Genomic DNA, 15,532 nt, shown 5'->3' on the forward strand with positions numbered 1-15,532 from the left:
TGGGATTTTTCCCTCTTCAGCTACCATGGAGAATAATGAAAGTAATGCTAAGGACACGAAGAGCACCTCGGATGAAAACGACAGAGGAGACATAGTTCAACAGAAAGCTCAGGAAGAAATTCTCTTTCATGAGGAAACTATCGATCTTGGTGGAGATGAATTTGAGTCTGAAGGGAATGAAACCGTGTCAGAAGATTCAAATAATTTTGTAGATAAACTTAATGAACAAATGATGGAGAGTGTCATTATTTCAGATTCTCCAAACAACAGTGAAGATGACACAGGTGAACTTGGTTGTCTCCAGGAGATTGTAGAACAAATGGAAGCTAAAGATAATCAAAAAACACAAGCAGAAGTGGATAAAGAGGAGTTTTTAAGTAATGAGAGTGAAACTGAACATGAAGAAACCCCCAAAGACATTTCTGAGATTGGAACAGATGATCAGGCATCTTTAAAGGAAGAATTAATTCAGGAAGCAGTGAAGGAGGAACCAAAGTTGGGAAACAACATTCCTGTTGAAACAAAACCAAATAATATTGATGAAAGCAAGCCTGAGGACCAGATATCATCACCCAATACTAGCAAACCGTCTTCAGAGCCTGAGCCTATTCCTGTGTGTACCATCTTCAGCCAAGCAAACAATGTTAATACCCAGCAACAGCTGTTCCTACCTGACGGTTTTGAGCCTCAGATGGTAAAATCTCCCAGTTTTAGTAGTATAATTGAGACACCAATGAAGTCTAATCCACAGATGGTTCAACCAAGTCCTAGTTTAAGCAAGTTCTTCGGTGATAGCGTTAACACTAATACTTTAGCCTCTGATTTTTTTGATTCATTTACCACATCCAATTTTATTTCTGTTAGTAATCCCAATGCAAGCTCTGCAGTTCCAGAACAAATGTCCTCCCTGTCTAATGGTGGAGACAGTTCTTGTGCTTCATCTAACCCTACTTTCTCTGTGCAAAATGGGAGGCCTGAAGCAGGTGGTGCTTCATCGTCTCTAGAAATAACTCAGTCCCCCAAGCCATTCTCACAAATCCAAGCTGTTTTTGCTGGGAGTGATGACCCGTTTGCCACAGCTTTAAATATGAGTGAACTAGATAGAAGAAATGATGCTTGGCTTCCTAGTGAGGAAACCAGAAATGTTCTAATTTCAGTTGCCACACAACAATACAGCACCGTGTTCATAGATAAAGAGAATCTCACCATGCCTGGATTAAAATTTGATAATATCCAGGTAAGAGTCTATGATTGTATCTCAGTGTATGAATATATTTTAGAAATACTGTATAAGAGCTGTACAGTAATCATACTGGTTCATATTGTTGCTGATAGTCACCTTCTGTGTATTACTTCAGTCCTTATTAGAAAATTTAATGTTGCTGCCTACTTGTACGTGAAGGGGCTAAAACCAGATCTGTTCTGTTCATAGTGAAATTTGTCGTGTATGTTGAAAACCAGTGTTCACAGTTTCCACAGAATCCAAAGCTGGTTGTATTTTTGTATTTTTAAGTAGTTTGTCTCTGGTCCTCCTAGTTGGTAAGATAAAGCTCATGTTTGGAATATATGCAAAATCAGTATGCTGTATTACAAAGTCTGAAAGCTTTGTTTGCTTGTGGAATTCACTGTTACAGCCAAGTGGGAAATAACACTTCACTGATGTTCACAGTACTGTCAATAATATCAACACTGACTGAAATTGCATCATTTGTATCTTCTCTAAGCAGTGGAAAGGTATAACCTGGAGGAAAAATGTGCTGGAGCAAACAAGCTACTGTGAAGGGATAATCCCAAACTTAAACGGAAAACTTCAGATGGGTTTCTACTGATGCTTTTCCCTTAAGGATCTCATTTCCTTCTCTTCTATCAGAGTTCCCAACTAGTGAGAAGGCATAAAGGGTTTTTTCAGAAGTTGAGAAATTTCACTTGGATCTATTCACTGTTTCTTGTGAAGGAATTTTATCCTGGCTGCTCAGCCAAGGCTAACTATCATAATGGAAGTTTTTTTCTTGAAACAGGCTAATCGTACTCTTTCATATCTGTGTCTCTGGAGTAACTTCCCAATCTGCAGGAACTATCAGAAAAGTTTCTGGAGTCAATCAGGTGCAGATTTGTAGCTGAATTATCGACAAATCTTAGTTTTCTGTCATGAGCAAGAAATGATACCAATTTTAGACATACTTCATGGGTTAGCTTTATCTTAAAACATTTGTTTGGCATCACAGAGCCCAATAGTGAGCGTGAAAGAAAACACTGTAATAGGAAGCTACTCCTTCTCCACTCTTTCTAAAAAAAAAAAAATGGAAGTGTCCTTCCCATCTTTCCCAAAAAATCCCCTAAACCTCGATGAGTAATTGAAGAGTGTATAGTATTTCTTTCCTGACAGCTAATGGGAGGGACAGAAGGAATGATCCCTTCCGCAGGCCCCAAGGATGACAGCCTTATTGTAGGCCTCCTTTTTCACTATAATTCTCTCTCGCCTTCCTCAATCCAGTCAAGGATTAAAGGCTATTGTGTGCTGATGATTCCCTGAATCTGGGCATATATGCAGATCTACCATTTAGTACGTAATACAAAATGAGATGTTATGGCATCATCCACATGATGTATTTCTACGGTAAGACCTGATGTAAAATCATCAGTGCAATTAAAAGGGATTCCTGCTGCTTTCTTCATTGATTATAATTTATAAACAGTCACACAGGCATGTCAGCAGGGACAGTTTTGGAGTGCTTTATGTTTATACAACTTTCCTCACTTACAGTTACTGCTTTTCAATGGCCTGAATGTGTGCCTTGACTGACCTGACATCCCCTAGCTTGGTGTCATTGTTCCATATGCTTCTAGTACTGCAAATTGTGTATGTAACTGAAACTATAATTGTAGAGTACTTGAAATGCTAACTGAAACATTGTGTGAGGCGTTTTCAATGTTAAATCAGCTTCTAACAATGGTCATTAAACTCTTGGCATGAATAGTTTGCTAATGCTAAATGTTAATGCAAGATGTTAAACCAAACTGCATGCAGTTGACAGAGAACTTAGTTGAAAAGTGCATTTACAGTGAACTGTAAGTGCGCTTCAGGGAAGGACTGAAATTTTGTATGATGTATATTTGAGAAGCTCGGTACTTTCTTTTTTTCTCTGCTCACTCATAAAGTGTTTGTTCTTATTACCAGTGTGTTGTCTTAGAAGTTAAATGGATAAATCACACCAAGAAAAACACTAAATGTTCTTGATTTCAGCTGTGTGGTACTTCTTGCTGATCATTCAAGAAACATTATTTTTAAATTATCTTGTATTGCATATGTTACAGATTACCTGTACCTGTGCTCTCTGAGTGTGGGAACATGTTGGAGTACTGCTTTTTATGCTCTTTCCATTATGCTTTTCTTCATCAGTTACTGTTTGGTGTCATTATGTCCTTTGCTTTATTACATTCATTTGTAATGTTTCCTACTCCAAAGTACTGTTGGGGGGGGGGGATTAAAAATTCTTTTGTATTTATGTCATTTTGCACACAGTCTTTTCCTAATCTTTCAAACTATTCTGTCTGAAAGGTGAAAATCTGGTTTATTTGTAGGATAGGTGACAGCATTAGAGGTAAAAATTTACCATATAGTGAAACGGTAGTTGCAGTCTCATTCCTCAAGAAACTAGACAGAAAACACAAATATATTTCCCATAACTGTCCATGTGGAAAGTGCAAACAGTTAATATCAGTTATCTTTATCGTAGCTAAGCTTTACTGTGTTTTATGCAGCTCACCTTTTTTTTTAGGCAGAAAGCTTTGTAACTTGCTTTCTGTGCTAACAGCTTCCTGCCTCAGTTCTTGATTATTCTTGATATTCCTTTAGAGGGATTTTTGCAAATATTCCTTTGTATGCTTACATTTTTGCATAGTCACTTTCTGCTTTAACGTCTTAAATATTGCATACCATTCTAGTTAACACAGATCTGAAAAGATATAATGGAATTAAAACAAATTGGAGAGAGAGGAGGGATGGTGAGGAGTGCAGAGGTTCTCTCTTGTGAGTGGTAGCTAAAAGGAAGAGGATCTTTTGACTTAAAAGAGCAATAATGATCTAAAATTCATAAAGAAATTAAGGCAAAAGGTTTTATTGCAAAGGAACAGTTGAGTAATAAGCATAACAAAAGCAGTTACTGTTCTGCAGCCCATGTAACTGTATAAGTTGTAGAATTCATTGCCCTTGGATGTACTTTTGTTGAGAAAAACACATTGAAAAATGTGCAAGAGAAATGTCATAGGAGGTACATCTATCAGTGGGTGTTTAAAAATGGTAGGCATATATGTCCCCTGACACAGGTGGATCATGAAGTTCTGTCTGCTTTAAGTGGGGAAAGACCAGTATGAGCTTATTCTGTTTCTTACGCCATTTCTGTGGACATTTGCTATTCACTGACAGGATGGTGAACCAGACAGATCTTTACTCTGTATGAATGTGGGTTATAAATTGCTTTCTGTTTAAAAACAAAAAGATAAGTATGTTGTTAATATAGTGCTGATGATTTTTCTTTTTTTTTCTAGATGTTTGCTTTTCGAGATTAAAATTTCTAAAAACATAAGATTAGCAAAAATCTTACAGAAATAATTTCTGTACCTGCTTTTGGCACGTGGTAACTTCTGATGCCGTAGGGGATTCTCTTGTATACAGTAACGTGTACAGTCCCAGCAAGATTAGGACTACCCCCCCTGTCCTACACTTTATTGGCAGATGTGGTACCTGAAGAGTGTGCAGACAGTAGGAGCACAGTTTTAAACATCTGCCAATGTGTGGTCCACAGTTTTTCAATAGCTGCTTGACGTTAGGCTTGAATTTCCTGATTACCTGTTGAAAATTTCTAGTACACAGAACCACGAGGTTCTCTACACAGAAGCCAACAGACAGGAAGGCAAAGAAATTGATAGTTGAGCAAAGACTAGAAGGGGAAGTTGAGGCACAGAGGGTGCCATATACAGTTATTCAGTTTATTGCTAGCAAAGCTGCAAATAGAACCTGGATTTGGGCACTCTTCCTCTTAGCTGCTCTGTGTCATAAAATGTAGAATTCATCTTGTCAAACTTTAGAAATCTCTTTCAAATGTCTCTGTCACAACTAGTCTCAAGTCTTCAAATTACTGAGCTCAGATAACCCAATTTCTCTGACTGATTCCTGCAATTAATTCTTTTGAAATTAAGAATACTTGTTGAAGGGTTGCTGTTTACTTGGCTTTATGATCTCTCAAAGTTTATTTTCTGTCCATACTTAGGACTAGCCAATTGTGCACATTTTATCTTCAGTCAGTAGATTGCAACTTTCAACATTAATATCCATTATAAAAATCTGTAAAACTTACTGTGTTTTGTAAGGTCTTTGAAGGACAATAATTTGAGAAGCAAGTAAGCCTGAATGTTTCTATGCTAACTGAAACCTGAACATTGAAAAAAAGAATATAGTAAATAACATGAAGTAAATCTAAAAGTTTTCATTAAAATGCTGTAAATATATATGCATTTATATTCATTCCACACAAAAAGTACTGGAAAACAAGCGTTTCTCAAAGGGGAAAAACTGTGTTGCTCAGCTTTAAGTCAAGATTTCATTTTGCTAAAATAATGTTTAAAAGTGTCTTGTTATGTTTCTTCTTTTTCTGTTCCATGAACACCAAGGGAGATGCAGTGAAAGACTTAATGCTTCGCTTCCTGGGGGAGCAAGCTGCAATGAAGAGACAAGTTTTAAACGCCAACTCTGTGGAACAGTCATTTGTAGGCTTGAAACAGCTAATTGTAAGTAACAATCTTCATAATTCAATATATATTAAATACCATGCTTCCCTCAGGATAATTGGGAGCTATTGACTGTGAAGAGCAACTAAAAAAGAACCACAACCCTTCATATCAGTCTGTTCATGATCCTACAAAACTATTAGCCAAAGTCCAGTGGTTTTTTGTGGGAATGATGTTGTATTTTAAACAATGCAGTAAACATTTTTTTTAATATGCAAAGTTAAAAAAAAGGTAATTTTAAGCTACTGAGAATTTCCTCAGCTATTGCTTGTTATGTAATATAGATGGTTGCAAACCAGATTTTAATAGCTTTTTTGTTTATCTGCATATGTTATTTATATTTTCACTTAGAGAGTTTGGAGGGGGGGGAACGGACGGAAATCTTATTAAGAAATCTTGTCCCCATCAGTGTCTAAGCAGGAAAAGCCTTTTTCCGAACTTCCCTTTCCTTCTTCCAGAAGAGGAGTTTTGATGCATGGGAAATCTTTTTTTATTTGGCCTGGTAGCTGTGTCCATGCAAAATGTTATTCTGTGCTGCAGAAAATCTTGTACCTTTAATACAGTGCTGCCACTGATGCTGTTTTAGCTTTGAGTGTGCTCTTAAGCTCCAGAAGAGCAGTCGTAAGGCTTTTAGGATCAAAGCAGAGAAGATAAGGAGGCAATCTGCAGCTGTCAGATTTTTTTGCTACCTGTAGCAGGTTTTTTTAAAAAACTTGCCTTATTAGAAGGGGTTTTTTTGGTAAAATTGCAGCCATTCAGCCAGAAATCAGGATGTTCTTCAGTTTTCAAGGCTTCCAATCATTAGCTGTTGGTTGTTCTTAGAGTATGCAATATAACTATTTCTCAGGTTTTTTTGCAGAACTGTTTCTTTTTATGATAAGAATTAGTTTTCTGGTGGTTTTTTTTTCCTTGCAAACATTACTGTTTTTTTCTGAAATTCTTAATGTGGAAAATTTATTTCTGATTGGCAGCAGTCTTAAAGGTAAAAGGTATTTCAGACTTGGGAACATTAAAATCCCATGCTAGATGATATTAATTAAAAATATGTGTGCTTTTTACTGTTACATACACAGTAGGCCAGAATGGCACGTATTAAGTGCTCTGTTATCAGCCACCAATTTTACATTCTTTATGAGTGAATTCCGGACCACATATGTTCAGTGAGTATATCTTCTCATGCAAAGAGCCACTTACAGGGAATATTTTCATTAACATCTGGATAAAAACTGGTGAAAATTGGAAATACTGCTTTGCAGTTTCCATAAAGTTAAGATTTTTTTTTCCTTAGCTGTTTGTTTGGTATCTGTGTGAACCGCACATGAACATGAGAATTAATGACATCTTTTCAGTCACCTAATTCAATCCCCTGCAGCAACGGACAGCTACTTAAAAGAGTCTATTCCAAAGGGGTCCACAGTACAAAAGAGAAATGCGTAGAATTAGGATAGACTTCAGCTTCAGACTGTTATTTAGTTTTTTACATGTGAGCCGATGTCTGAACTCTTAAGTCAAAAAAGATATAACCAGTACAGTTACTGATCACATCTGAATTTAGATGTGTAAATCTGAGATCCCATCTAAAAGTCTCAAAAATTGTCACATGCTGTGGGAAGGCATCAGTGGCAGCTGAAACCAGAAGTGAATGTTAAGTCCTGTTATGAAGAAATTTGTTAGGTTAAAAATTTCAGATGATCTTGGGTAAACTCAATCTTATTATGGGAAGGAAAGAAGAGGGGAAAAAAAGAAAACCAAAACTAAAAAATCACCCCCAAAAAAAGAGTATTCCAAGCCTGTTTGCTCCAGAGGAAGCAAGGATGCTCATTTGCATCTGGTTACTGTTTTAATCCTGTGTGAATGGGAAAAGCATGCTAAATGCTTCAGTATCCCAAAGCTTCATACCACAGGTCTTCAGCTGCAACTCTGGAGCTCCTCTGTTCTACCATACGATTGCTTCTCTTGGCTTATTTGGCAGTTTTAACAAATACAGATTGCTACTACTTCCAAGGCTATTCCAGAACTTCATTCCTTTGTTGGTTAATCAAAGGAATTCTAATCAATCCTCTCTCAAAATCTTTTTTTCTAATCAAAGATAAAGTTGTTTACAAAAATTTAAGTGTTTTGATCTCATGTTCCCTTTTAAGTCATTTTCTCTTCTCAATATTTGCTTCCTCTCCCCTGCTACTTTGTACAGGTAGACAGCAGTGACATTTCCACTTCTCAGATTTTCTTTTTAAAGGCAAAAATAACTCTTCTAGTCATCTCATCATGGATGTCTTCATAATCATCCTAGGAACTCTTCTCAGAATCTCTTCCAATTGAAGATAACATCTTTTTATTATCACTGTCTAGAACTCATACATTATATTGTAAGTTACATAACTTTCCATGTTAATGATTGTGTTTTACCTTTTCTGTTATTCTGAATCTGTAAATCATCTGATCCCTGTTTAGTGATGTGGTCCTTCCATATATTGACAATACTTCCTAGATTATATCTGCAAATGCAGATACCAGCTCTGTTCACCAGGGTCACAAAAGAATATCTTAAATTGGATTGATTGCAGTGTACATCCTTGAGCAGTAACTTCTCAGCTTCCTTATAAAAGTTCCAGTAAAAAACATTTACTTTTACAAGTTAAAAGACAGTTCTGTGTGTAAGATCAAGTCAGTGCTAGCAGCAAAGAATGTTGGAGACTGAAGTCCTTTTTGGTGGTTCATAGTACAAACAGTCTGCAAAAGTTTCCTCAAGTACAATTAGTTGTCAGAAGGCAAATGTTATCAAGAAGGTGGTAAGGTAAACTTTCAAAGGTGCACTTTTTCTGTTGAGACCACCAACAGCAGAATCATTTCTAAGCCAAATCAGTTGTTCACCAGGAACTGAACTCAGATTGTTAATCTCTGCTACAAAATTATGTGTTCAGCATGAATTTGGTCTCTGGTTTATTTAGTAAGGTTTGTACCAGTAACCCAAAGACAGATAGTTGGTTTATTGAACAACTCTACTTTCACGTTTTAAACTTCCACTGTGGAATGGGTAACCATGAATTGGAAATGCTTTACTGGTAAGCTAATGGTGGGGAGGTTCTGCAATTGAACTAGTTTTACAGCTTTGAGGCTTTTAAGAGATACAGGAGTGCTGAAGCAGTCCCACAAAGCAATTCTGTAAATCTATGTACTTATCATTCAGGTGATAACTTGTAAATAGTTACACATCTGTAGAGGCTAAGTGTTTATATTTTTCAACTGGAAAACATAAAATCTGAGTTTTCAGTTTCTGAAAAGTTTTTTTAATCTGGTATAGGAACATGCATTTACCTCTAGAGCAAATAAATGTAAGCAAGAGCTTATCTTCACAGCTTTGTTTTACAGCAGCAAATAAAAGTTATACATACAAGGTGCAAGCTGCAATTATGTTAGTTCCTGTTATTCCATATTTTAGGTTAATTGTTTACCCTCATTTGAACAAATAGCACAGTATTTCTTACTAGAAACCTTTCTGATATTTTGAGTTTTAAGATGTTTGCAGCCATAGGAAAATTATGTCTTTGATAGTTGTCATACCTAAAAAACAACTACTGTATCTTGCCAGTATAAATATGCAAGGTTTGCTCTAAGTATGCAATCATTTCTTGAAGCTACTAGACCAGGAAAGGGTTACTAACTACATTTTCTTAACTGATGTGAAAGTGCTCTACCAATGTAATTTACAGGGGAGAAGAATGTCATAGCTAGTGGAGGAGGACATTTTAATCACTTTAATGGTGTTACATGTAGAGTTAATGACTCCCTTTGAGTCTGTCTTTAAAAAAAATCATATACTGTTACTTTTGCACATGATTAATGTTGTGCTCTTACGTATATTTTCAGATATAACAAACTCGGATACAGTGGTATGGCATTCATGTTCACTTTAATAAGTTAGAAATTATCCTTAAAAATATGGGGGCAGGAGGGGCTGTGCTCCTTTATTTCTAAATCAGTGAGCAATTTCCAACATTTTTCTAGCTGATTTGAGAAGATGAGAGACAAGATGTAGCACAAACAGTAACAGGGGACTTGTGAGGAGTAGTTGCATTTCTATACTAAAAGGCATCAATTTATTGGATAAAATTTCAGTGGCTTACCTCTGAGTCAAAATTGTTTTCCCGAGAGACTGAATAATGTTATAAATTCTCTTTGTGTATCTGGTGAGTTCCCTTTCCATTGAACACTTTTCAGTTTATGTCCAATCTGAATGACTCTTTGCTTGACAGAAGAATTCTACCTGAGTATTACCTGTATTTGTTGCATCACCTGAGCTTTGTTACTTTCATTCAGGAAAACAAATGTACAGTATGGAAATATAAATGCAATCATATGTCAAAGATCTTTGTTCAGCTGTAATTAAAAGATCAAGCAAATTTGACCTGCTCAAGGAGACTTCCAAGAATGCATGTGAGACAGTGGTATTCAGCTATTCTGTGGTCCTGCACCTGGGTCATGGCAATCCCAGGCACAAATATAGGTTGGGTGGAGAATGGCTTGAGAGCAGCCCTGAGGAGAAGGATTTGGGGGTGCTGGTGGATGAGAAGCTCAACATGAGCCGTCAGTGTGCGCTTGCAGCCCAGAAAGCCAACCGCATCCTGGGCTGCATTAAAAAAAGTGTGGCCAGCAGGTCAAGGGAGGTGATTCTGCCCTTCTACTCCGCTCTGGTGAGACCTCAACTGGAGTACTGTGTCCAGCTCTGGAGTCCTCACCACAAGAAACACATGGACCTGTTAGAACGAGTCCAGTGGAGGGCCACGGAGATGATCAGAGGGCTGGAGCACCTCTGCTATGAGGACAGGCTGAGAGAGTTGGGATTGTTCAGGCTAGAGAAGAGAAGGCTCTGAGGAGACCTTATAGCAGCCTTCCAGTACCTAAACAGGGCCTACAGGAAGGATGGGGAGGGACATTACACTCAGGGAATGTTTTGATAGGACACAGGGTAACGGCCTCAAATTGGAAGAGGGTAGATTTAGATTGGATATCAGGAAAAAATTGTTTACTGTGAGGGTGGTTAGGCACTGGCACAGGTTGCCCAGGGAAGTTGTGGATGCCCCATCCCTGGAAGTGTTCAAGGCCAGGTTGGATGGGGCTTTGAGCAGCCTGGTCTAGTGGGAGGTGTCTCTGCCCATGGCAGGGGGGTTGGAACTAGATGATCTTTCTGGTCCCTTCCAACCCAAACCATTCTGTGATTTTTTTCAGTCCAGATCAGTGAATAACTTCATAATTGAATGAAAACACATTCTTTCAGATATAGGGAAAACTCTGGTAATTAAAGTTCTTGTGACACTTTGTTAGAAAAGGAAGAAATGTAAAAAGTATTTTTTCCAGACAGACTATGGATTTGGCTTGTATTGGGTCATTTTACTCGATTGGAAGTTTTCTTCATTTCTGAATCTCAATAATATAACGTTGTCAGTGCTGTTCTTGTATTTGAACTAGTAGCATTCTAATTTTAGTTACTGGAATTCTTTTCTACGCTACATCCCATTCCTTCATCCCTCTTCATAGAAAAGAGGCTTATAGAAGGCATTGGGATGTACAGAATATCTCCGTTACTTTCAACTTTGACCAAATGGACTGGAAGCATTACCAGATTTTTAGATGTGCATTTATCAGAATTTATAACTCACATTTTTTACTCCATTTCAGATTTTTTTTGGCTGTTTCCTTTTATTGCTTTTAATAAAAAGGGATCATGATAGCCTTAGTTGGGTTCTTAGTTTGAAAATCATAGAATCATAGAATTGCTGAGGTTGGAAGAGACCTTTAAGATCATCAAGTCCAACCATTAGCCTACCCTGACAAAAGCCACTTCTAAACCATGTCCTTAAGTGCCCCATCTACCCTTTTTTTAAACACCTCCAGGGATGGTGAATCCACCACCTCCCTGGGCAGTCTATTCCAATGTTTAATAACCCTTTCAGTGAAAAAATGTTTCCTAATATCCAATCTAAACCTCCCCTGACGTAACTTGAGCCCGTTTCCTCTTGTCCTATCACTTGTCACCAGGGAGAAGAGGTCAGCCCCCATCTCTCTACAACCTCCTTTCAGGTCGCTGTAGAGGGTGATAAGGTCTCCCCTCAGCCTCCTCTTCTCCAGGCTAAACAACCCCAGCTCCCTCAGTCGTTCCTCATAAGGTTTGTCCTCCAGACCCCTCACCAGCTTTGTAGCCCTTCTCTGGACATGCTCCAACACCTCAATGTCCCTCTTGTAGCAAGGGGCCCAAAACTGAATGCAGTACTCGAGGTGGGGCCTCACCAGTGCCGAGTACAGGGGGATGATCACTTCCCTAGTCTGGCTCACCACACTGTTCCTGATACAGGCTAGGATGCTGTTGGCCTTCTTGGCCACCTGGGCACACTGCTGGCTCATATTCAGCAGGCTGTCGACCAACACCCCCAGGTCCTTTTCTGCCAGGCTGCTTTTGAGCCGCTCTGCCCCAATCCTGTAGCGCTGCATGGGGTTGTTGTGACCCAAGTACAGGACCTGGCACTTGGCCTTGTTGAACCTCATACCATTGCCCTTGGCCCATTGGTCCGGCCTGTCCAGATCCCTCTGCAGAGCCAACCTACCCTCAAGCAGATCAACACGCCCGCCCAGTTTAGTGTCATCTGCGAACTTACTGAGGGTGCATTCGATCCCCTCATCCAGATCATTGATAAAGATATTAAAGAGAACCGGCCCCAGCACCGAGCCCTGGGCCTTCAAAATATCCGGACTAGTATGTGAAAAGCACAGAAATCATACGAGCTGTTGCCTTTCTTTGAAAGAACAACAGCTTCATATTTTTTGTGAAAAAAAGGTTTGCTAATGTGTTGTGTGGAAAGCAGTTCTGCCAGGCTGATACGGTGTTAGTGAATCGTTTAGCAATAATATCTGGTTGACAGTATTTTCTCTAGGAAAAAATGTTTTCACACAATTGCTGCTGGAGGACCATGTCCCGAACATCATAGAATAATTATTTTATTCTTTTAGAATATTCTTCAGTATTTTTGGTGCTGTATCTGAAGCTGTAGTATCCATATTTGCTTTGAGCTTCTACTTAGGACTTACAAACAAAATTCATCCCTATTACTTTCAGGAACAAGGCCCTGGGTTGTAAGGACTATGTGGCTGTAGACCAAAGGAAATGGGAAGGTGACTGACCTGCAAGGTTTTGAGGGGTGTTTAAATAACTGGATGAAGATTTCTGGTGGGCTGGCAACACTGGCAACTGTAAGTCTGGTACAATTTGCCAGAGACAATAATATGTCCTACTAATTTCAAATTAAGTTATACTGCCAGCAGCCTTCTATTAAGCTTCCACAGAGAATTATGCTCCATGACCAGCAGGCATCTCTAATTTTGAAATCATGATGAATATAATGTTTCATTTTCTAGCAAAGACTGTTTTTACAGTGGTCATCAGACTTGCTTCTCCTGGCTGTCTTGTTCTAGAAAGAAAAAGTATTTTTTGTCCATGCCTGAAATGGAATTGTAAAAATTGTAGCACCTAAGTTTGTCATAAATATTCCATTATTATTTTTGGATACTAACTCTCACTTGGGATGAAAAGTTGAACAGTTTTAGAGTCTGTGTCTGCTTCTGTTCTAAGGATAATAAGAAATTAATTTGTCTCTGCAGAAGAGGAATAAATTTCAGGTAATCCATGTCAGCGTCTTTGAGCTTTTCTAAGTTGATACAGATATATGTTGAAGGATGTTATAAATGCGTTATCAATTCCCACTCTTCCATAAGAGTGTAGACATCTCACAAGCTGCTGTGCTGCTTCGTGGTCTTGCTGTCAGCCAACTTCGGTATTTCCAGTGGAACTTAAATTTTTATCAGGGATTTGACAAGGCAGGGGAGAGAGATTAGGTGGTCAGTGTGCAGTGATGTCTGTAGTGGCCCCTTGAACTATATGGCTGCAAATTAGGGGCCAGAGTGTATGAAAACTTCATCTTTACTATTAGTTTTTATGTTTGCTATATTGACATATTTTCTAAACTCTAAACATTGCAGAGAATTTAATAAAATACCAATTCAAGGTGAGTACCTGAACTTTGCAAGCACTGATATAAACATACTCTATTCCTTTACATTTCACCAGACAACATGCCAGTTTTCTATTATATTAATTATATTTATTTTTTTTTATTTAAGAAACTATTTGAAAAAAGATTACTTTCAGAATTTGTTTTGTAATGACTTGCTGGATATGTTTCTTGAAAAACATATGTTTCTGTAAAAACATGTGAAATATGTTTCTGTATGATAGAAAAGTATGATGGCTTAAAACCTGTGAAACATTAGTCTGTGTTTTAAGTTTTTTGGTAGCGTTAGCTATTTACAGCAGAAGCATAACAGGATGATGGTGTGACAAGACAGTTTGACTTGTCTAACTAGGAATGGGTTTGTTTTATGAATGAAAATACATATATATAAAAGAGTATTTTTAAGGTAGCCATGCAATGGAAATTCAAATATTTACATTTCGTAGGTGAAAAAATTGTTATTGATTCTGTGTTCTGGGCAATGTTAGGAAAGTCTGTTTTCATTAAATGAACTGCATTAGGGGTTATAATCCGAAATACTGAAGTCAGTGGGGTAGGAATAGATATTAAATGCTTTATAACAGTAGAGTAAATTGGATGTGATCAATGAAATATGGCTGAGAATTTTTTTCGCCTTTTGAAGAGAAAGCAAAATTGTGAATATTATAGTATATTCAGGTATATTAGCAAACATGATATAGCTTTAAGTTCAGAATCCCATATGGTGGTGTGTATTGTTTTGTCTTAGTGATCTGCTAATATTAACTCTCTCTCATGCTTGAGTTCACCTTTTGCCTAATTAGATGTGCAGCTTTGACAAATGACATTCTGCTTCTCACCGACCAGCTCTTCTGACCTTGTCATTATTACTGATGGGTACATGTAGCTGCTTCAGGCAAAATAAGCACTTGGGCATTTTAGAGACTTTATGATTTTGCTACTTACTCTTTTCTTCTTCCCAGAGCAGTAAAAACTGGAGGGCAGCGGTTGACTTGTGTGGGCGGCTTCTAAGTGCACATGGTCAAGGCTATAAAAAAAGTGGACTGCCTACTAACCATACAACAGATTCTTTACAGGTATGTTTAAAGATACAACCTTGTCGCTTTTTTCCAGCAATAATCACAGCGGCATGTTTTTTAACATGATCCAACTTCCTTTCCTAATTATTAGCTAGAAACTGAGCTTGTTATTAAAGCATTGTAGCAAATCAGTTTTTCTGTTCGCTTATGTAAAGTAGGTCTTCATTTAAAACAAAATATTTTTTTAAAGTAAAATTCTGTCTTGATTGTACGCTTTTAAGGGTAATCACACTAGTCAAAAGGAATATGTTTTGCTAACTTGTAAGACTCACTGTGCTAAAGTTCATGGATGGTATCTAGATTATGAACTTCGTAGTAAGATTTCAAGTGTTCGAAGAATATTTCATGATGTTAAGAACCCAAACTAATAAAGGTTCATGAAATATTACACAGGTTTTACTGAACAAAACATGACCAGGTGACAAGTCATGGTTCTGGCCCTGCTAACTATAAAGCTGTTGGAATTTCACCAAAATCATAACAGATTTTAAGAATTGCATAAAATTGGAAAAATAATTAAAAGTGAGATTGATAATTCTTCCATGCTAACTCAATTTAAAGAGAGATGTTCTGATTTTGAAGCAGGCTAGGTTTTAAACTTCATCT

The 15,532-nt window shown here is 37.7% G+C and overlaps 1 protein-coding gene across 6 annotated transcripts in view; it reads left to right on the plus strand.

Moving 5' to 3' along the window:
- The window catches only part of TRAPPC12 (trafficking protein particle complex subunit 12), a 51,787-nt gene that overhangs the window by 740 nt on the left and 35,515 nt on the right, over nucleotides 1–15,532 (plus strand). For all 6 annotated transcript variants that reach the window (XR_008465249.1, XR_008465248.1, XM_054194147.1 and 3 more), the window contains exons 2-4: nucleotides 21–1,237; nucleotides 5,671–5,787; nucleotides 14,810–14,923. Coding sequence is in view for 4 of the 6 variants with exons in the window: in XM_054194147.1 (XP_054050122.1) it covers nucleotides 26–1,237; nucleotides 5,671–5,787; nucleotides 14,810–14,923 (1,443 nt within the window). In the remaining 2 variants the exon portion in view is untranslated. The remainder of the gene's footprint in view (nucleotides 1–20; nucleotides 1,238–5,670; nucleotides 5,788–14,809; nucleotides 14,924–15,532) is intronic.

This window comes from Rissa tridactyla, chromosome 3 (assembly GCF_028500815.1).
Source record: "Rissa tridactyla isolate bRisTri1 chromosome 3, bRisTri1.patW.cur.20221130, whole genome shotgun sequence".
NCBI lineage: Eukaryota > Metazoa > Chordata > Aves > Charadriiformes > Laridae > Rissa > Rissa tridactyla.